A 22,803-nucleotide genomic window follows, 5' to 3' on the forward strand; every position below is an offset into this window, starting at 1 on the left:
CTTTTACATTGATTTCCGTGTAATGATATTCACTATCCATTGACAATAAAGATAACGTATGCCTTTTAGTTCTCTATCTACGGTGCTTTCCAGGTTCAGCCTTCATGGAGGTGGGCACAGGGCAACACACACACACACACACACACACACACACACACACACACACACACACGATGATCTGTTCTCTCATCTTCTTTCCAAAATGATTAACAAAGTACTTTTCTTGCGTATGTGACTCTTCAGTGTTTTTCTCCTGCATTCTGCAAGCCTTTTCATTCAAACTAGAGGTGACATGTTCCCTGTAGGCTCCTACTTTTTCCCGAGCTGGTATCTGATCTCTTCCACTTATCATAGTCATAGATGAGTTCTAATTTTCCTAAATTAGGGATTCTTACCCCTGTCTTTTAACACTTTATCATCCATCAGTTTCCTCTAAAACATTCTGTCAACATACAGTTACGTGAAAAAAGGAGGTTACAAAAGAGCATGCATAATATCTCATTTTAATTAAAAAAAATGTGCGTCAGCAGAGAAAAAATTGTGAAAGGCTGCTCACCAATGTATTAACAGTGGGCACATATGTTATTGTAGAATTACGTGGAATCATCATTCTTCCTGCATTGTTTGTTTTTTTCTATAGCAAGCATGTATTACTTTTATAATCACACACAAAAAATCCTATCTTAATTGTGAAAACCAAAACCATTGCATCAGGGACAGCATTCCTTGTTCCACAACTTGGGGGAGTCTATGGGTTGACAAAGGCAGTGCCTTGTGAAATAATATACATTGTGGTTTGGGGAGCTACCTGAAAAAAAAATGTTGTTGCCTACTTTGTTTTTCCTATTCAATTGCAGTTAGGTTTATCCTAGGAATAGGCTCACAGACGTGTTGCAGTGGTGGCCACAGACATATTATGGCATGGTAAGGCCAATGTGGAATTTGAGCATCTTGTGAATTACTGGACCACAGACCAGGGAGTAAGTCTTAGAAGAGACACTCCTGATCCCCTTACCCTGCTCTAATTTTTCTCCACCCACCACTGCTCAGAACTTATCATCGCTATATGTTACTTGATCTTAAAAACAATTTATTGTTCATTTCCTGTCTCTTACTCCAAGAATCTAAACTCCAGGGCAAGGGCAAGGATCTCTGCCTTGGTCAGTGTTGTCTCTCTAGTGTCTGGCACACAGTAGGTGCTCAGTAAGTATGTATGGAAGGAAGGAATACATGCTAAGTTGTTCTGTACGTGGCGAGAGGAGTGGTAACCCTGAAGGTAGGGGAACAGTGTGAGTAGAGATGAGAAGGCAAGAAAGGAGATAGCATGGATATGGGGCCATGAGGAGCCTGACTTGGCCGGCAGGGAGGGCCCTTCAAGGTAAGTGTTAGCTAAGTTGGATGGCTGGGCTGGGGAGAAATGATAAAAGGGACTTGAAAATAAAACAGGAGAGAATCAAAGTAAGGAGGGGGCACACTTAGGGCATGTACTGAGACTAATGCAGGATTTTCTAATGTGGCGTTAAGTCAGGGCTCTGGCATTGATACAGAGGAAATGGTTTCTCACTCTGAATTACTTTAAAGGGAAAGTGGACACTGGTACAAAATTTGGAAAAGGAGTGGGCTAGATTGTTTCTTTTATTGTCTGTCTGTGATGATATTACCCGAGTCAAACATTCAGGGTTTAAAGGCTTTGAATTCGGAATCATTTTCACTTCAAACCACCTGACAATGCCAGACAGCTATACTCGGACAGAAACAGAACACTTAAGGAGATACAGACCTTTTTTAGGCTCATCTGAAACTCTAATTAAATGAAATGGATCTGTGCCTCGAGCTTAGCTCTGGTTTTTTTTCGTACACTGCATTCTAGAGGCACGTTGTGAATATGTATTTGAACATTTTGGTGGTGCTCATTTGTGATGAGTATGGATAGAAATGGAATTCACTCAGTATAAAAATGTTTACATGCTACAGTGAGCACGCCTCTGCTGTTTCTGAAAAGAGACAGCATGCCTTTTTGCTTAGTCCAGCTTCTGAGGGTGGCATGTCAGGGAGCTCCTCCGGCCATGCAGAAATCCTGAGTTGTACTAGAAAATGGAATTTGCAGTTAGGATGGGCAGAACCGAGACCGTGTCTCCGTTCGAGAAATGTGCCTATCTCTTATAAGATTTCCAAGCTGCATGAAGAATTATTTCAGTCCTCACATTATCTTTGATTTATGGCCCTAGGGGATTTTATATTTTTAATATTACTAGATTATTCTAAAGAAGACCCAAGATTGGGGTTGCTGGGAAACAATGTGATAGAATATTCTAGAATTGAAAAGGAGTCTGGTCTGAGGAGTTCTAGACCAAGAAATGTATTTTTTCCTTGAGACTACCCCCTGACATCCTTGCCTGAAGGGAAGGGAATAGACTCTCTCAGCCTAGGAGGGAGCTTCCTTCCTCCCTCATCATGGAACACTTACTTTTAAGAAGTGAAGAGGGAGAAATGGTGCAATGATAGTGGCTTAAGGTACCTTCACCACCTTCCCACCACGTACATAGCAATTCATCTTGGAAATGTTTCCAGAGACATGGACAAGGCAAGCGCCCATTCTTCCATATCATATTTTATACTGTAGAATCTAGAACTGGTGCTTTTGAAACTCTACCTTCCCCAGTTTTACCCGGTGACATAGGTCTGGGGCATTTAAGTCGTGGCTTTAAAGGTGATCGTCTACTCTTGTGTTTAAGAATTATTTGAAGTGAGAATCAGGAGAGATTAGATGTTGATGGGGAGTGAAGACGTTCTGAATGCCAAAGAAGGGATGATAGAACAAGAACAGAGAAACACTGAACCTGAAAATAGGATTGTCAGAGCAGTGTGTGGTATAAGTCTCACAAGGGGACTGTGGCAATCTGACAAAAGTTGGTGGTCAAAATTTATCACTGCTCTTGAAAAAGAACAGAAAAATTCATTGCATCCACATTTTCTCCTCTGTATAGGATGGCTGCAGAACCCACACATATGTTTGTTGCTCTATCTTTTGAAGTCTTCAAAAGCGTGGTTTTGCTTTTAATCATACATTAGTGAATGTTGGAACAGCAATTTCTTTTTTTTTAATAGCTCTAAATTTGGCATCTTAAGTTCGAAAGAGCCAAATACATTCCTAGGGTTGGTCATCCCTAGACTCCTGGGGCAGAAGCAGGAACAAGAGCAGGTTTGGACTAAAAAGACAGAGTTAATGAGGAAGGACTGAGGAAGCGGCATATTTAGTTCAGTCATATCCCACCATTTGCATTGTTCAAATAGAGGATTGCCAAGAGGCAGGGACCAGCTATAGTATTATGTCACCCATGAACTCACTGATCAGATGGCGCCTGTTTTTCATCTTGACACTGACAACAGTTTATGGAAAAAAAGCAGAATATAGCAGCTCTTAGAGCATTTTTAAAAGCACACTAAGACCTTCTCATATTTCTGCAGTGGAGACAACTGGGCTTGGCAATGGTGAGCATTCACTTGGCTTTCTCCAGAGGAGATCAGGAAAACACTTGCGTCTGGTCAGGAGCAGAATATTTCCCTTTCTGACTTGCTTGCTGCCCAAGTTTAGGGAGCACTGAGGAATTTTAGGGACAGCCTAAGGGACATCTGTCTATGGAGAGCTGGCCTTCTTAACAACAGTTCCCCCAAATCAATGAGACTAAACAGTTTTAGATGTAATTTGAGTCTGTCTATTGTACACCGACCATTACACTATCTGGATATTGATGGACAGTCTCCTAGCATCTTGACTACAGAGTCATGGGTGGGGCATTAAAAGATACAGTATCTTTTAGTATCCTGGTGAATTCAGGTACAGTTATCCCAGTGCATGAATCTTCTTTTCTTCTACTCCTGTTTGAACTTTCTGAGCTCAGTGGGAGCCCTTTGTGCATAATGTGATCAAAAGACAAGGACTGTGGGAGCCTGCAGACCTCTTTAGGGAGACCTCAGATCCCCATTATGACTTTGAATTTGTTTCATGAATATCTGCCACTCAGAACGCTTGGCCTCTCTCCTCTTTTTTTTTCTTTTTTTTTAATAAGCTTTGCCATTCTTATTTCTTTTCTTTTTTTGGTTTTAAATTTTATTTTTGCCTGCATTGGGTCTTTGTTGCTGCACGCGGGCTTTTCTCTAGTTGTGGCGAGCAGGGGCTACTCTTCTTTGTGGTGTGCGGGCTTCTCATTGTGGTGGTTTCTCTTGTTGTGGAGCACAGGCTCTAGGCGCACGGGCTCAGTAGTTGTGACACACGGGCTTAGTTGCTCCGCAGCATGTGGGATCTTCCCGGACCAGGACTCGAATCCGTGTCCCCTGCATTGGCAGGTGGATTCTTAAGCACTGCGCCACGAGGGAAGCCCTGCCCTCTCTCCTTTGATTATGGAAATCTCCACAAAACCTCTTCTGGCTTCTCTGCAACACACTGATCTAACTCCCATCGCTTCAAACTGCTTTCAGCACCCAAGATCTGGACAGCAACATTTAGAGGTTGCTTGTGTTCTGGTTTGTGACCTGTTTCACATGAATTCCTTTTATTTCTGTAACTAAATCACAAACTTCTTAGGAGCTAGAACCAAATCCTGCATTCTCTTTCGGCTTCTAATATGGAAGACTGACTGAAAGATGAATGGATAGATAGATTGGTAAGAGGAGCTTAGGAACATCTAATAAGAATGAATCTGAGGGCTTCCCTGATGGTGCAGTGGTTGAGAGTCCGCCTGCTGATGCGGGGGACGCGGGTTCGTGCCCTGGTCCAGGAAGATCCCACATGCCACGGAGCGGCTGGGCCCATGAGCCATGGCCGCTGGGCCTGCGCGTCCGGAGCCTGTGCTCTGCAACGGGAGAGGCCACGACAGTGAGAGGCCCGTGTACCGCAAAAATAAATAAATAAATAAAGAATGAATCTGAGAGTTTGTGAAGTGTTCTTTCTGATTGCACAAAGTCATAAGCAGGTGGGGGAGATTCACATTTCCAGTTGGTGAGGATCACCTATTCTGCTTATTACCATTCCCTTCAGAAACCCTCTCACCCTCCCACCTTCCCTTGTTACTTATATACACCACACTTAAAATTGGAGGCATAACCTTGTTCAAGAATCTGCAAAACAGGAACATGGTAATGAACTCTTGTTGCTGCTATAAACTTGATGAATGGCTTGTGGTGGAAGGGCATTAAATGGCAATCTCAGTCCAGTGATTAGCTCTGTGGCATTCTTCCCTTGGAACTCATGAAGACCAACATAACTTTCATTCTGCTCCAGGTGTCCTGTGAGCTTCGTTGATTGTGCCAGGAATGTTTCTTGTCCTTGGCTGGAAGGATAAGGAACAAAGAAGGTCTCTTTGTTTCTTTCCAGCATTCCCACTGCCTTACTCCATCTCTCTTCCCCAAACCCGTATCACTCACGACTCTAGCTGTACTTGATCTTGAATGAAACGTGTGCTACCTTGACCTACACTTTCCCTTTGACCTGTGTTCACTTCAGACTGCAAGGACATAAATGCCTGTATTCAGTCTCCTACTTTTTGCCTGAGATATACATATCCTTCTGCCACAAGAAGGAGCGCTGAGGCTCAGTTTGCCCAGATGAGCCTTACAATGCGTTTGCTCCTGAAATAGTTGTAAGTGAATTGCAATTTTCAGTGTCCAGCAGTGTTTCCAGAGTACCGGTAGAGGGACATTCAGACACCGAGACAGTACTTTCATGAGTGACTAATTATACTAAAAAAATGAGGACAGTTTTTACTATTAAATGTGGTCTGACAATGACAAAGAAAATAAGAAAACTTTTTCCCATTACCTGTCATTTGGTTATAGCAGTGGAGCACATGTTTATGCATTTGTTCTGCGCTTTTCTTTAATTGATTCATGTGTATTTTATCGACAACTACACTAGAGCAGGGATTGTGGTCCATTTCTCTTGAATCCTCCACCATACACCTCCTTACACAGGACTAGTATTTTTTAGATCTTATAACTCCTTCTAGACCGGACTAGCAATGTTGGTATCACCTGGGAGCTGGTTAGCACTGCAGAATTTTGGGTCCCACCCAGACCTCCTTAGTCAGACTCTCCATAAGAGTTAGATTCCCCAGGTGATTTGTATACACATTAAGATTTGAGATGCCATGATGTAGGAGACACTTAGTAGAAGGTCATAAAATGCTCACTGCATTTAACTAAAAGAAAAATCCTTTCTTACAGAGATGAAATGCTGTATCTTGCCTAGGAAGTTCTGGTTGAATCTACATGTTACTAGAATGTTAATTCCAAGGAGAGACAAAGGGAAGTAGGCAAAAACAGGAAGAAGAAAAGCCAATAAATATAGCTGACTTAGGAAATTTCCATTAAAAAATGATGTTTTGATGAAATAGCATGGGCCAGTTTTTAATAATGGACCCTTCGTATTAGAGCATTTCCTCTTTGGCATGAAAAAGGCCAGTTTTGCACTTGGATTTTCACTTCTTGGACCAGACATCCATCCATTCCTAGGGCGTCTTCCCCCCCGCCCCCCCCACTGCCAAGTGCTCAAGACTGAGTGGAAAGTATGAGAAATGCTGAGCACCTGTATACAAAGTTTATGTACTTGGCAGAAATATAAGGGTTACTTTTTTCTTCTGACTTGGACACTCTGTTACTATCCTACACTGATGTGACTGTAAGACTCTCAAGATGTAATTTCTCTTTAATAAATGAGAGACAGCATTGCAAAAAGCAAAGCATTACATGGAGAAAACGCACGGCGTGTGGCATCTGAGAAATCCCACCTCTATCACTTCGTAGGTGTTGATCTCAGACCAGTCACCAAACTTCTCTGAATTTCATTTCCTCACCTGTGAGGTGGGCTCAAATTCTTGCCCCAGCTGCCAGTGAAGGGTTGGTGTGTGAGATTAAATAAGCTAATAGGTATATGAGGCAGTTTTGAAGTTGTAAAATAGGAAACCGATGCAAAGCTATTCAAACTACTACTATGAATAAAATGGACGAGGACTCTGTGACTCCTACTTCACTCTATTAGAGAACAAGATTATCACTATCCTATATCATTTATTATCTGGACTCCTTTTGTTGCATTCACAGATATCACGGAATAATAGATTACTTTGTGAACATGGGAGTCAGAAAGCCTGGTTTTCAGGTTTCACCATCCCAGCCCTACCCTTTATTAGATGTGTGACATTGGGCAAGTCACATAACCCCTTTGACTTCAGTCTTCTTTCTGTAAAATTGGGATGATGAGGTTATGGTAATTAAATAAGATAGTGCATGTAAAGTGGCTTATCTCAGTTTCTGGCAAAATAATCACTCAACAAATGACAGCCGATTGTTGCTGTTCTCCTTGAGAACTCCTGGAGAGCAGGAACTTTGTATCTTCATCTTTATTGCCCAGAATATCTAGCAGTGACTGGCACACAAGCTTCATCAAATCATTGCTCATCTAATTAATGTATTTTGTGACTCAAGAAGAATTTGTGGAATTTTTGGCTGATTGATGGATTATGCTTCTCTGAGTTTGCCTGGTCTCTCTCAAGGTTGCTCACAAATAGAATAGACCAAACACAACAGCATATACACTAGTCAGAGGAGGTGTCCCCGGCTTGAGGAAGCATATTAGCTCTACAGGCCTCATCCTCACAGGTGTTCAGGGAGTGATGGAAGTCACAATCATTTACTCTGTGAACCCTGATAAATCACTTGATGGATTAGCTGGTGTCATCCATCAGGCTGCACTTGTCTTGAGTACTTGACTGAAGCCTATAAATCTCTTCTCTTTAAAAAGCTCCAGCCAGTGATTTTTGATTTGGCCTCATTTCCTTGAAGTTAGTGAAGAACTTACCCTTGATGCAGGATTTTTTTTTGTTGTTATTGTTATGGAACTTGGTGCTGCAGTAAACCACCATCCCTTTTCCCCCCAAAGCAACTGTCTGCTTTACTAAATGGAAGGTCACATCTTAAGTGTTTTATCTGATTGGACTGAGAAGTTATATGTGCATATGAAGAGAAGCAGGGAAGACAGTATAAGGGGACACATCTTAAACAAATACATGAAGACTGGAACCCCAATTTATTTTTTATTTTTTTTGTGGTATGCGGGCCTCCCACTGTTGCGGCCTCTGCCATTGTGGAGCACAGGCTCCAGACGCGCAGGCTCAGCGGCCATGGCTCACAGGCCTAGCTGCTCGGTGACATGTGGGATCTTCCCGGACCGGGGCACGAACCCGTGTCCCCTGCATCGGCAGGTGGACTCTCAACCACTGCGTCACCAGGGAAGCCCAGAACCCCACAATTTTAACATTCAGTAAAGGAAAAACAAAACAGACACCAGCCTGTGTTCTCCACCTGGTGTCAGACCGTGAGGGGGCCCATTCTCAGTAGATGGAATCTTGAAGGCACTAATGTTTGTGATTACAGGAAGCTCATTTTCCCCTCAAATTTCTGTTCATGTACACATGGACTTTGCAGTGCAAACAAGTAAGTCAGTCTAGATATGATTCTTCAGGTATTAAAGCGAATCTCCTTAAGCACATGTGCCACATTGACTAAAATCCCACCATTAGCAATTCAATCCTTTGGAAATGGCATCACCCACTTCATGGCTTTTTAAAAAGGCAAATTGTCTTGGAGTATCTAATTCAGAACTCCTTAGAATTTCAATGCCATTACATTATGCAGATGTTGTTATCGTTACTGGGAAAGAAGAATGAAGAACAAGATAAAAAAGGTGCTGAGAGCCTGATTTGGGGAAGAGGTTCTGAAAAGTTGGGAAAGGACCGCAGGGGCAGAGATGACAAATTCACAAACGTTGCCTGCCATTATTTTTCCAGTGTGCCCAGTCCCATGCTAGGTGCGTTGGAGAGGAATATGAGAAGAGAGAAAGGCAAAATCTGTAATCAGTCTGTAGTTGAGCTGAGACACCATGAATGGGAAGCAGAGCACATGTGCTGTCTTTATAATTCATACCTTGCGTTTGTATGCACTTTTAACTTTTCAAAGCATGCTCGCATCCAGGCACAAGTTACATGTTTGTGAAACACTTGACATCAACAATTGCTATCTCTGTGCCCAGACTCTCTCAGAATCTCAGACCCACTGGGGTGGTTAACTTCCACTTTATTCATTTAGGCTTCTCTGGCATTTGTCCCTCACTCTTCTGCTTTTTCTCTCTGCCTGTTTAACCTCTGGAATGGTTTGAACGGTAAAACCCCATCTCTGATCGTTCAGTTTCTGTGTAGGCTCTAGCCAGAGTGGATCTGAGCACCACAGAAGAGGTTTCTGGAGTATAAGATTCAGGTAGTTTGTTTGTTACGGGTGGTGGGCAGGCAGGTGGGGGTGTGTCCTATTCGAGTCTTTTACTGCTTAAGGCATCTTATTAAGTCATAAACAGCCCAGATGGATGTGGTTGTGATGGGCATGGGCTAAATGAGGAAATAAAAATAAATAGTTTGTGCATCGATCGGAGCTTGTGTTTAGATTGCATCTTTTTATTTTAATACTACCCTATTAGAAAAAAAACCTAGCAAGAGTCTGTAGGGCAGAGCCACGAGGCTATTTTTCACTTGAGTGTTATGCTACCTTAATTGTGTCTTCTCTGAGTAGACACAAACAATGAGTTACTGGCAGAGAAAACAAAAAGGCCAGTTCATTTTCTGGTATATCTGTGAGCCCTGACAAACATAACACATTTGAAGGTCTTTCCCACAGCTTGCCTTGTCAAGAAAGGTCAGAAGGGCAAGCAGAAGTCTTAGAAGAAAGAGAAGATGACATTGCTTGGCTGTTGATTAAGAAATGGAAGGAGATTGTATTTGATGGTAAGCCAAAAGTCTGGCTTGAGTAAACGCTGTGAAATCTTGCCACCTGTAAGCTTTAGCTGCTGAATTAAAGGCAGCGAGCAGAGGTCACCAGGACCGTGAATGCCTTAGAGCATCAAGTAGCCAAGAGGCTGGAGGATCCTAGAGATGGAAGATGGTAATGAGGGCATATCTGTGCTTTCCAAGCAAGGGAGCATCTACAACATACATACTATACATACATACTATAAGCTTGCTAGTTCACAGTGGGGGCTATGGACTGAGTGTTGATGTCTCTCCCACCCCCACCCCAAATTCATATGTTTAGGCCCTAATTCCCAGTGTGGTGGAATTTGGAGATGGGGACTTTGGGAAATAATTGGATAAGGTCATGGAGGTGGAGCTCTCATGATGGGATTGGTGCCCACATAAGGGGATAAAGAGACCAGAGCTCTCTCTTAACCATGTGGAGATTCAGAGAAAAGGCAGGGAGTGGGTTCTTCCACTTGGACTTCTAATCTTGGACTCTTAGAACTGTGAGATTTAAATGTCTGTTGTTTAAGCCACCCAATCCAGTATTTTATTACAGCAGCCTGAGCTGATTAAGTCAATGGGGCTCTCATCTGTGTTCTTTCAGTATTGCCTTTTTTGGAATCTCTTCCAGCAAAGGAAACCCTACTCTACCTTCATGGATAAAACAGAAGGGACTGAGATGTGGACAGTTGCAATGAATATAAGGTTGAAGGCATCCATAAAATTACTAGATCTCAGGAACTCTGTTTCCTTTATCAGACTCCTCCCCACCATGCACACATAGAAAGAAATCAAAGTGAAAACAAACGAAAAAACAAAACAAAACCAAGTATATAAATGCAAAGCTAATAAATTATTCTCTTTTCTTATCTGGTCAGCTATTAGATATTGTAGAGTTTATTTTGAGGACCCACCTAGAAACAGTTGAAAATAAGGAGACTTAATGGAAATACTAAAACCACATCAACCCAAAAAGTGACAAGAAAATGGCTTCTTGTGTTCTTGGTTGAAGCAGTAAATACAACAAAAATACTTATTTTCAGAATATTTATGGAGAACAGGAAATGAGATAAGGACTTTCACCTTCTAGACACTAACTCATGATTGACCTGGGTCAATAATGACAACTTAATTGACCCAACTTTTACATTTCCCAACTGCTGACTAAGTTAATTTGCAACTTAACAGGCAGCCCAGTTTGCAAAGCCTTGAACTAAAGCCAGTCTCAGCAGGATCTTTGCCCAGAAATGAGTTGGTATACTGAAACTTGAAGGTGAAAAAAATATTCCAAGAAGAGGTTTCCTCTCCTCTGCGACTGTCCCAGGAGAGGTTTCCTCTCCTCTATGACCGTCTCCTCTAGACTCCAGGTTCTGGTTTATGGCAATTCCAAGTGTTTAGGCACAGAAATCCTCTCTTCTAATTTTAAATGACATCAAAGGAAGCTTTCACAGCCTTAATCCTCCCCTTTGTCGCTTTTTACTTTAGTAGAATGATTCTGGAAAATGGTAGACGCCAACAAAAAGGAAGCCTTGTGTAGCCGAAAGAGCCAGATTACCTTGGGTTCAAGTCCTAGCTTCCCTGCAAAAGAACCCTCTGATGCTAGTTGATTGCTTACCTTTTCTGAATGTCAGTATCCCTGTCTATAAAGTGCAGATTAACTGAAATGTATTTAAAACACCTGGCCCCAAATAGGTGCTGAAAAATTGTTGATTTTAGACAGTCAGCTTCATTTATTGAAGTGTAATTTAACAAATAATACCGTTCACTCATTTTAACTCTTCCAGGAGTTTTTTTTACAAATTCATATATTTTGTAACAACCATCACAATCAAGATATAGAACATCTCCATCAGCCCTAAAATTTCCTTTGCACCCCTTCCCAGACAATCCCCACCATCACCCTTGGCCCCAAGTACTGATGTGCTTCCTGTCACAATAGATTAGATATTCTTTCTTCAAGTTTCATGTAAATAGAATTATTTACTGTATGGTATATTCTTTTGTGTTTCGCTTCTTTGCCGTAGTAGAAATGCTTGAGACTCATCCATGTGGTTGCGTCAGTAGTTTATTCCCTTTTATTACTTATTCACACTCCGTTGTATGAATAGAACATAATTTGTTTACCCAGTGACCTGGTGATGAGTACTTGGATTGTTTTTAGTTTGGAGCTATTATGAATAAACTCTGTTATGAACATTCTTGAACAAGTCTTTGTGTAGACATATGTTTTCATTTCTCTTGGATAAATACTTTATAAGGAACTGTCAAACTGTTTCCCAAAAGGGTTGTACTATTTTGCAGTCTCACCAGATAAATACGAGAGTTCCAGTCACTCCGCAGTTTCACCAATGCCTATATTGTGAGTCTTTAATTCTAGCTATTCTAGTGGGTATGGGTATGTAATGGTATTCCTTTAAGGTTTTAAAATTCATTTCTGTAATGGCCACTAATATTGGATATCTTTTTATGTGCTTATTGTCCATTTGTGTATCTTTGGGAAGTATCCATTCAGATCTTTTCCCTATTTGCAATTGGATTGTTTATCTACTTATTTTTCACTTTTAAGAGTTCTTTATATATTCTTAATACAAGTCCTTTTTCAGAAGCGTGTTTTGGAAATATTTTTCTCCCCGCCTGTGGCTTGGTTTTTCATTTTCCTGATAGCTGTTCTTTTGAAGAGCAGAGATTTTATTTTCACTTCATCAAAATAAAATCTGATCTTATGCTTATTGTGTCCTATTTAAGAAACGTTTGCCTATCCCGAGATTGTGAAGATTTTCTCCTACATTTTCTTCTAGATGTTTTAAAGTTTTAGCTTTTACATTTAAGACTATGATCTGTTCAGAGGTAGATTTTGTATATGACATGAGGTAAGGGTTGAGGTTTATTTTTTTTTCCCCATGTGAATACCGAGTTGATTCAGCACCGTTTGTGGAAAAAAAGTATTCTTTCCTTATTGTAACCAACTCTTTCAAGACACAGAGGATGAGGGGACATTTCCCAACTCATTTTATAGCACCAGTATAACAAAACAAAACAGAGCAATTATAAGAAAAGAAATATACAGGCTGACATCTCTACAAATATAGGCACAAAAATTCTTAACAAAATATTAGTCAATCAAAATCTGTGTGTGCAAGTGAACTGTAACAGATCCAAGTCAGATAGTTAGTTGCTCAAAATAACCCATGTAATTTCCATCACGCCCACTATGACACTCAAACTTTTCCCCGTGGCCTATAAGGTTCTCCATGACCTTACCCCAGCTGCTTCTACGACCTCATCTCCTATCACCTCCCCTCTGTTTGTTCTCCTTCAACCACACCATGTAGGTACACTATACGTGTTGTGGTGAATACTCTTTCTATGAATTGGATTCAGACTTAAATATCATCCACTCGGTAGCTTTCACCTGTGAACGTACGTTAGCATCATCAAGGGAGTTTTAAAAAATGATCAATCCTTGGCCCTACCCTAGACAGATAGAATGAAAAAAATCCCTGGAAATGACAGTCAAGCTTGTGCATTATTTTTTAAAATAAGTTTTTAGAAGTTCCCCAGAGGATTCTAAAGTACAACCTGAACCTCATTGTCACTTTTTTTTTTTTTTTTTGCCCTGGGATTCAGATCCCCTCTTCCCATATGGAGGTCCAGCCACTCCAACACTGGCCTTCAGTTTTTTATCAGGAGCCTGTAGAATCATCAGCCTTTCCTTCTTGCTTTATTTCAGTAAGTGGGACTCAAGGCTGCTTTGCCCATTAACTCTCAGAATCACAGACAGTCAGAGTAGGAACAGACCTAAGGAAATGTTAGGGAGGCAAAGCCCGTTGGGACCCAAATTTTCTAGCACCGGTGCCATTAGTATTTTAGTTACCTGACTTATTTCCTTTCCCTTTATCTGTGCTGAGTGAGCCCGAAGAACTGAGAATTGGAGGATATCAGCTTTTTTAGTGTGCTTGCAACTGTTTTCATTCAATAAATGTCTTCCTCTACAAGTCCCTCTATTAACTTTTCTTCCCCCAGTGATCTGGGGGTGGAGGCTGGAGTGTCAGACTAGTATTCTCATTTTCATATGCGAATAAATCACTTGATTATACTTTTTGTCCTTATGTTATCATGAATATTTCAGATGAATTTTATACGGTTCATATTTATGGTTTGGGAGCTGTTTCACATTTTGGCTCATTGCCGTCTCATCTGCATATACCACATCTCAGCTGATGTTGATTGGTCTCACTTACATATTCATCATCTCCTATTTTCAAAGATATTTTATTATACGCTGGCTTTTCTTCCCCCTCCAGTGTTACAATAGCACGTAGATGTGTTTTTAAATTGCACTCATTTCCATACATAACTTTTCTGGTTACCATAAATCACTACATTGTCACCTCCTCCCCCCCACCCTATTTAGTGTAGTCTTCACACTTTATACCAAGCTGATATATGACTCCAAGATAATTAAAGATAAGGTAAACAGTTTACAGTGCACTTTGAAAAGCCACTTCACACTGCAGAGAGTTTAATGATTTCCTTGTCCCCCAGTCAGTCCCAAAACAGTGAAGAGTCAGGAGGTTTGAGAGAGTGATGCTGAGGAAAGCTAAGGTGTGACAGTGGTCATTTCATTTCTATTGGAGAATCTCCTGCTCCACTTCTACCAAAAGACTCCGTTCCCTCTTGACTTCTTATAGAAGCAGAGGCGGGTGGGTTAAGCTGGATTAATGAAAGATGGATTAGCATGGATTGGGGCAGAGTTACTGGATTCTTCCAATTATTCTAACAGGAGGAAGGGGGAAGAATCAAACGTAGCAAATCCCCAGCTACCCAGGTCACAAAGCCCTCTCTCTTCTGGATGAGAAGAGGACTAATTTTCTTTTTAGACATTCATTGTTTGCTCCCAACTACCAGCATCTAGTCTCCACTTTTTTTTTTCATCAGTGGCCTCAGTTTTTGTTTGTGGATCTCCCTCCCCCCATTCCAAATCCATGTGGTTGGGGTAGGTGTTCTCACCTCTAGGTATGGAGCCCGTTACCCAGGCCACAGCCAATTTGAACATTACGTTCTCTTAGCTGCAGTGGTTGGTCCAGGGATGGTTGTGTGATCTAAGCAAGTCAGACCTAAATCTTCAGACTTTTATGGGATTGAGCAAGAAAAAGGGCAGCACATTCCCCCTGAATAGAACCTGAGATGATGTTTGAAGGCTTTCTTGCCACCAAGGGTGGGGCTCAGGGCTGGAATGAACATAGTGAAGGGAGACCAGAGAGAGGGGGAGAGGCTGAGTCCTAAGGACCTTGAACCTGAATAGAGCTGTTTCTAAAGCCATTCCTTCTCGCTGACCATCAAGTTAAATGAGCCATTAAACTCCCTTCTTTTCTTCAGCCTGTTTGAGGTTTACTTTCTTTTGCCCTCACACAACAGAAAGAGTCCGAACAAATACAATGTTTGTATCACTTATTTTGCACGTATTGTCCTGTACATTTTTGTCCTAGGTTTGATTTTAAACTATAGCCATGTAAGTACCTAGATCAGAGCAGAGTTTCAGCCAGTGTTTGTATGTCTGTTAACTCCTCCATCAGTTATCATTATCATTCCTAAGACTTAGTATTTTCTTGTTATATCTGGGTATCTTCTCTCTCCAACTACTTATATTTGTTCATTTTTATTTGTGCATTTATCAGATATTTATTGTGGGTACCTGACTCTGTGTGAGACACCAGGGATCCAATAATGAGTGAAAGCAATCACGTCCTTGTGCTCGTGGAACTTACAGTCCAATAGGGGAGTTAGAGATTAATTCAAGTAATACATAAGTAAGTGTAAGAGTGTTAAAATGATAGTCACCACCTAGAGTCTAGTGGTGATATGAGAGTGTATTATACTAGCAGGAGGTTTTGTCCTAGTTGGGGAGGTCAGGGGGAGCGTTCCTGGGCAAGTGATGCTGGTGTCAGGGTCTGAAGAATGAGGAGGAACTTAGTAAATTAAGAGGGCAGAGTGGAAAGGAAGCTCTAGTCAGAAGGAGCAAGCAAGGCCCATGGTGGGCTGCATAACATGGTACCTCTTATGAACTGAAGAAGAGCCAGTAGAGCAAAGGACAAAATGGGAGCAGTGTAGTTTCTTTTTTATGTTAAGAGCAGCAGTAAGGTATGGAGAGAGAGAGAGAGAGAGGGAGAGGGAGAGGGGGAGGGGAGGGGGAGGGGGAGGGGGAGGGAGAGAGAGAGAGGGAGAGAGAGAGCGTGCGCGCGCGTGCGTGTGTCCCAGGTGTACCAGGTGTTGAGGGTGACATGATTAGGTATGAATTTAGAAAATGTCGCTCTGGTTGCTGTGTAGAGAATGGATGAGGGCGAGGGGAGAGCCTGCTGGTGGATGGGGAGGCACAAGTAGAAGACTGGTGCCGTTTTCCAGGACAAGATAATGGTAGCTGGAGAAGGAGACGAGTGGATAGATTAGAGGTGAAGCCAGGAGATAAAACAACAGGACTTGGTGTTGTACTTAATACAAAGTTAAGTTACACTCTGACCTTGCTCTGAAAGAACAATCTTAAGGATCTGGAAAAACGTGTCAACTCCAAATGCAATCTGATAAATACGCTATTGGAAGCACTGGGAGAGTTCTGGAAAGGCTGTGCGGGGGTTGGGGGGTAAACATTTGCTCTGCCTCTTGGGGGAAAAGCAGGCTTCTACCAAGTGGAATTGTAGGCAGAAGGACAGCATCTATATAAGACCGGTGTGAAAGTATATTTGTTCACTTGTTCATTTATACCTTCACCTGCACCTATTTTTTGGTCTACGTGCCAGGCATTGTCCAAAGAACGAGCCATCACATTCTAAATAAGCAATACGATGTCTGGTAATGGTAGTGCTTGGGAAATGGCAAATCTTCCTACCTGGCAAAAGTGTGGGGTATACTGTGTATGACTGGAGATAATGAGCTTTGATTTCTGTGTCGGAGACTTAAGACTGAAACCCATAGCAGTGATGGTCCCTAGAGGGACCCAAAGTCCCTGCAAGGGACTTTGAGCAGAGCAGTCTGGAAACAGAGTGGTGGGAGATTGGAGCTGGGGCAGGCAGAGCAGCCTCACGCAGCAGGCTATGCAAGTGACTTTAAACCTCATAGCTGCAGGGGTAAGATGAGGACAGGGTTCCAGAGATAGTTTTGAGAGGGAGTCAATAGAACTGGAAGAGCACCTGCACAGAAGAAAGAGAGAAGGCACATGAGTCAAGGGAGACTGAATTTTCTTGCTTGGGAATCTGGGCAGATGGTGATGTTATTCACTGGGCAATATGGGAAGATGAGAAATTTAAGGGTAAAGATAATGAGTTTGTCTGGATATGCTGAATTTGAGGCACTTGTGGTTCACTTAAGAGTAGATATTGAGGAATCCCTCCATTTCAAAACAAGGATTGTGGCCTCAGAAGCGAGGTGGGGTTTGCAGATGAAGGTTTAGGAGCCCTGGTAGTAAGATATCATGGATAAATAATAATGAGGATGTGACTATAAAAAAAGAAAATGGCCAAAACTGGCACCCTGGAATATCTGAACTTTTGAGGAGCAACTGAGGAAAAAGAAAAGGGACAGAACTGGTTATGGAGTAGTCTGGAAGGTTCAGAGGACAGGCAGGAGGATGTGGTGTCGCCGACGTTAAAAGGGGAAGGAGTATGGAGAAGGATGGCATGAACGGTCAGTGTAATCAATCGCTACCTATCGGTTAAATAACTAAGAGGACAAAGTAGAAGTCGTTAGTTCTGACAGTTTCGGTATTGTTGGGACCTTGGACAGAGTAATTTAGTGTTAGAGAATTTGTGGTTGAATAGCAAGAGGACAGGCTGAGGAGCGATTGAAAGGAAAGGATAGAGAGGCAGTGAACACGGGCTGCTTTTTCAAAAGAGTGGCAGTGATGGGGAAGAGAGAGGACGGTAGCAGGGAAGGAAAGCAGGATTTATCCAGAAAGCTTTCTCCCCTTCCTTTTAATAAGGATATGTGAAACTGGGCTACATGTGCAGAATGAGTGAAAGGGATTTTGTGATTTGTGAAGAGGGAGATATTGAAGAGGAAGCCAATATTTATGAAGTTCAGAAAACTGGTTAAGAACTGGAGGAAGAACATAAATGAAGAACATAAATGTGGAAAGGAGATGAGAGCTTATCAGTGACCAAGAATAGGAGGTGAGACAATGGATGAAGGTGAGCACAGGGACTGAAGGGTACAAATAGTCTGTTCAGAGTTCAGTTTGATACTGGGTTCTCTGCTCTGGAATGTTTTGGAAATCTTAGGACATAAAAAGTATTGAAAACATAAGATTAATTTTTCTGGCATCTGTGGCAGTGCAGGCTGACTAATAAAGGCGTGAGGTAGAAATGGACAACCTGTGTCTGAGGAAGTTGAGTTTCTGAACCAGCTGTTCTATTTCTGGTATTATTGCTCTGTCAGCTCAGGTCAACTAGCTATCGCCAAAGGAAGGTCTCATGGTAGCCTGAGTACTCAATGAGAGGTCAGTCACATTTGCTGGATTGGATTTATTAAGGTGAATTATTTGTGGTACCTGGGATTCCTGTCTTTAGAATTATTTCTATGTAATTACAGAACTTTTGTGGGGGGAGACCTATCCAATAGTCACCTAGTCTCTTAATTCCAGGCAGGGCAATGGCTGATCCATTCAGGAATACACCTTGAGTCAAAAGCTCTCCAACTCTGTTCCTTCCCTGTTTTCCTTGGTGAGCTCTGCTCAGATGAGTGCCCCATCTCCCAGTTCCTATGCATGTTGAATGTCTTCCAGAATTGTAAACATTGAAGACTCAGGTCTTAAACTGGGCTCTCATCCAACTGGAAGATGCTTGCGCATAGAAATTAGAGATCACATAAGCTACCTCCCCCTTTAAAATCTCTTCCCTTAATACACAGGTGAGGAAGCCAAGGTTCTGAGAGATAAGGTGATTTAATCAAGGTTACACAGTAAGTTTATATTAAAATTAACACTCAGACCCAGGATTCTGACGAACCTCCTCTAAGCAGTTGGCATAACTGCTCAAACACATTGCCACTCTCTCTGCTTTGTGTTTCTTTCATTAATGGATTTCTTTCTCGCTTCCTCAGACCTGGGCAAGTGTTCTTTTTAAAAGTACAGTGAAAGAACCAAGACAAAAATTGAATGACTTAGAGGAGAAGCTTATATAACTGGGGGGGGGGGGGTTGGGCGTTGCTTTATTCTTATAATGAAAAAAACATTCTTTTCTGTGTAATCCATCTATATTACTTTACTTACTGTCATTAAGTTCTAGATTCTGGCTGTGGTGAAAAACACTTTTCCCATCCCTAAAAGCTTAGGGGATAGGATCAAGGACCTTCAAAGGCAGAGTGGGTTACTTTAAGCATGAAAGAATTTGCTGTTTTTTCTTACTCTACCCTACTTTGAGAAAAGCCTATTTGGGGAAACCCCTACATTACACTGGCCCAGTAGAAAGCGAGTGTTCACGTTAACAAAGTCTCCTCTTTTCAAAGGAAATCGCCCTCAGCGCTCTAAACTTTCCCAATACTTTTGAATGTTTATATATCACTTACCACTTGTCAGCATGGCTTAGGAACAAGAAGTCCAGAAAATCTCTAAAGCACAAATGTTAGGCCCTGCTGTCAATTAAAATTAATCAGAGTTAATAATAATTAACTCTATGAATAGTTAATTAATAGAGAGGATCTCTTAAAAAGAATGGATGTCAGCAGAGAAAATAGGCTTTGATTTATAAAACTTTCACTCACAGGTACTTTAGGAGCAACACCTTATACCAAAAAAGTGAGAATTGCTTGGATTCACCTTATGCTGATTTCAGTGGCCACATGCTGGAAGATTTCACACTACTGTTTAGGACCTGTGGTAAGGAAAGACAGTGGGACAAGGTGCAAAACCTTCGCTTAGTGTGTTATTCTGGTTCCTAAGCACAGAGAATCATGCTAGATGTGGTCTGAGGTTGCTGCCCATAGCCCATGTGAAGCATTCACCCACTGCTCAGGTACATACATTTTCTCCAGGTCCCCAAATCCCGAAAATGCTCCTTTTGGGATGACTTGAAGCTTGGTGAGAACAAACCTCCTGAAAAGAGAGTGGACAAAAAATATCACAACCTACCCATTCATTGATAAGGCATCGAGTGCCTAATGTATAATAGCAGATAACAGCCAAGATATACCAAGTGCTTGCCATTTAGTAGTGCTTACGATTGCTTCTCCGTGGTCTCTTTCCACCCACACCACAAAGCAGTGATGTTGGCAGTATTGTTATCCCCATTTTGTATAAGAGGAAACTGAGGTTTAAGGAGGTTAGGAAACTTACCCAGGGTCACATGGCTAATACGTGGCAGAGCTAGGATATGAACCTTCTTGTCACCACTACTCCATTTGACTCCTACAGCTCTGTGAGGCCCCTTCTCTTTCTCCATTCCAACTCCCAATACCTCCTCCCTATTATCCTTCTTAGCTGACCTTGCTTCTTACTTCAGAGAAAATGAAACCAGTAGAAGAGAACTTCCTCATGCTCTCACATGGCTCCCAGCCATCCTCCCAACTGTACCTGGGCTTTATATACCTTGCCTTCCCTCCTGGTACCATGGGTGAGCTGTCCAGGGTCCTGACTAAAAACAGTCCCTCCGACCCCTGCCATATCTCTTTCCTTGTCTTGTAGTGAAGGTAGCCACTACAGCAATTCCCACCTTTCTTTCATACATTTCCTTCCCATCAGTATACAGACATGCCTTAATTTCTCCCATCTAAGAAAAGTCTTAACCTCAGCCACCTTCATCTTTTGCCATTTTCTGCTGCTTGAAATATTTGCCTCACACCTGCCTCAAGATTCCTTCCAATGGCTCCTCATCTCAGTCAGGAAAAAAACCCTCTTGTATTGTGTTGACCAAAAGGTTCATTCGTTTTTTTCTGTAAGATGGATCTAGTAACACTTAATTGTCTTTAACTTCATTCAAAACAATTTTGTTAGATTGTATGTGACAGCTGTCATATCAGCGTGCAATGAAAAAAAGACATCAAAATTGGTGAATTTTTGTGTGGCCATTTTGATATTGAAGATGGAAGAAAAAAAGCAACATTGTCGGCATATTATGCATTATTATTTCAAGAAAGGTAAAAATGGGACTGAAGTACAAAAAAAGATTTGTGCAGTGTATGGAGAAGGTGCTGTGACTGATGGAATATGTCAGTGGTTTGTGAAGTTTTGTGCTGGAGATTTCTCGTTGGATGATGCTCCACGGTCGGGTAGACCAGTTGAAGTTGATAGCGATCAAATCGAGACATTAACTGAGAACAATCAATGTTATACCATGAGGGAGATAGCCGACATACTCAAAATATCCAAATCAAGCCTTGAAAATCATTGGCACCAGCTTGGTTATGTTGATCACTTTGCTGTCTGGGTTCCACATAAAGCGAAAAAAAACCCTTCTTGACCATATTTCTGCATGCGATTCTCTACTTAAACATAACAAAAACATTCCGTTTTTAAAACAAATTGTGACTGGCGATGAAAAGTGGATACTGTACAATAATGTGGAACAGAAGAGATCGTGGGGCAAGCGAAATGAACCACCACCAACCGCATCAAGGCCAGTCTTCATTCAAAGAAGGTAATGTTGTGTATATGGTGGGATTGGAAGGGAGTCCTCTATTATGAGCTCCTTCCAGAAAACCAAACAATTAATTCCAACAGCTACTGCTCCCAGTAGACCAACTGAAAGCAGCACTCAATGAAAAGCATCAGGAATTAGTCAGCAGAAAATGCATAATCTTCCATCAGGATAATGCAAGACCGCACGTTTATTTGATGACCAGGCAAAAACTGTTACAGCTTGGCTGGGAAGTTGATTCATCTGTTGTATTCACCAGACATTGCACCTTGGGATTTCCATTTATTTCAGCCTTTACAAAATTCTCTTAATGGAAAAATTTCAATTCCCTGGAAGACTGTAAAAGGCACCTGGAACAGTTCTTTGCTCAAAAAGATAAAAAGTTTTGGGAAGATGGAATCATGAAGTTGCCTGAAAAATGGCAGAAGCTAGTGGAACAAAAGGATGAATACATTGTTCAATAAAGTTCCTGGTGAAAATGAAAAGTGTGTCTTTTATTTTTACTTAAAAATCAAAGTCACATTTTGGCCAACCCAATATATCATGGCCTGCAGGACCCTATAGGATCTTCCCACTCTCCCTTCCCGTATCTCCTCTAACCTCAATTTTGACAGCTCACACCATTGCTTATCTCATTCTCTTCATAGTAATCTCTTGCTATTCTTTGTACATGCCAGGTTCCTTCTTGCCTAATATTTCTGCATTTGCAATTCTCTCTTCCTGGAGCATTCCTCTCTCAGATATCCTCGTTGCTTGCTCTTTGGTCCAGCTGCTTACTCACATGTCACTTTCTCAGTGAGGCTTTCCCTAACCACCCTATTTAAAATGACAATTTTCCCAACTTAGTCCCTTAACCCCTTTCTTCATAGTACTTCTGACATGTTATACTTTATATTATCTATTTATGTATTCATATACTTATTTATTTTTTACCCATAGCTAGAATGCAAGCTCTGTGAAGGGAGGAATTTTTGTCTGATTTGTCTACTGTTGTATACCAAATGCCTAGAACAGTGGCTGGTACATGACACATATTCAGAAAAACATTTCTTTTTTTTTTTTTTTTGACTGTGTTGGGTCTTCGTTTCTGTGCAAGGGCTTTCTCTAGTTGTGGAGAGCGGGGGCCACTCTTCATAGCGGTGCGCCGGCCTCTCACTGTCGCGGCCTCTCTTGTTGTGGAGCACAGGCTCCAGACGCACAGGCTCAGTAGTTGTGGCTCACGGGCCCAGTCGCCCTGCGGCATGTGGGATCTTCCCGGACCAGGGCTCAAACCCGTGTCCCCTGCATTGGCAGAGGGATTCTTAACCACTGCGCCACCAGGGAAGCCCCAGAAAAACATTTCT

General features: G+C 41.8%; 1 protein-coding gene across 3 annotated transcripts in view; it reads right to left on the reverse strand.

The window, feature by feature from the left end:
- FSHR (follicle stimulating hormone receptor) overlaps window positions 1–22,803 on the reverse strand; it is a 164,438-nt gene that overhangs the window by 77,826 nt on the left and 63,809 nt on the right. For all 3 annotated transcript variants that reach the window (XM_032652718.1, XM_032652717.1, XM_032652719.1), the window contains exon 2: window positions 19,849–19,920. In XM_032652718.1, the coding sequence (XP_032508609.1) occupies window positions 19,849–19,920 (72 nt within the window). The remainder of the gene's footprint in view (window positions 1–19,848; window positions 19,921–22,803) is intronic.

Source organism: Phocoena sinus, chromosome 13 (assembly GCF_008692025.1).
Source record: "Phocoena sinus isolate mPhoSin1 chromosome 13, mPhoSin1.pri, whole genome shotgun sequence".
Classification (NCBI taxonomy): Eukaryota; Metazoa; Chordata; class Mammalia; order Artiodactyla; family Phocoenidae; genus Phocoena; species Phocoena sinus.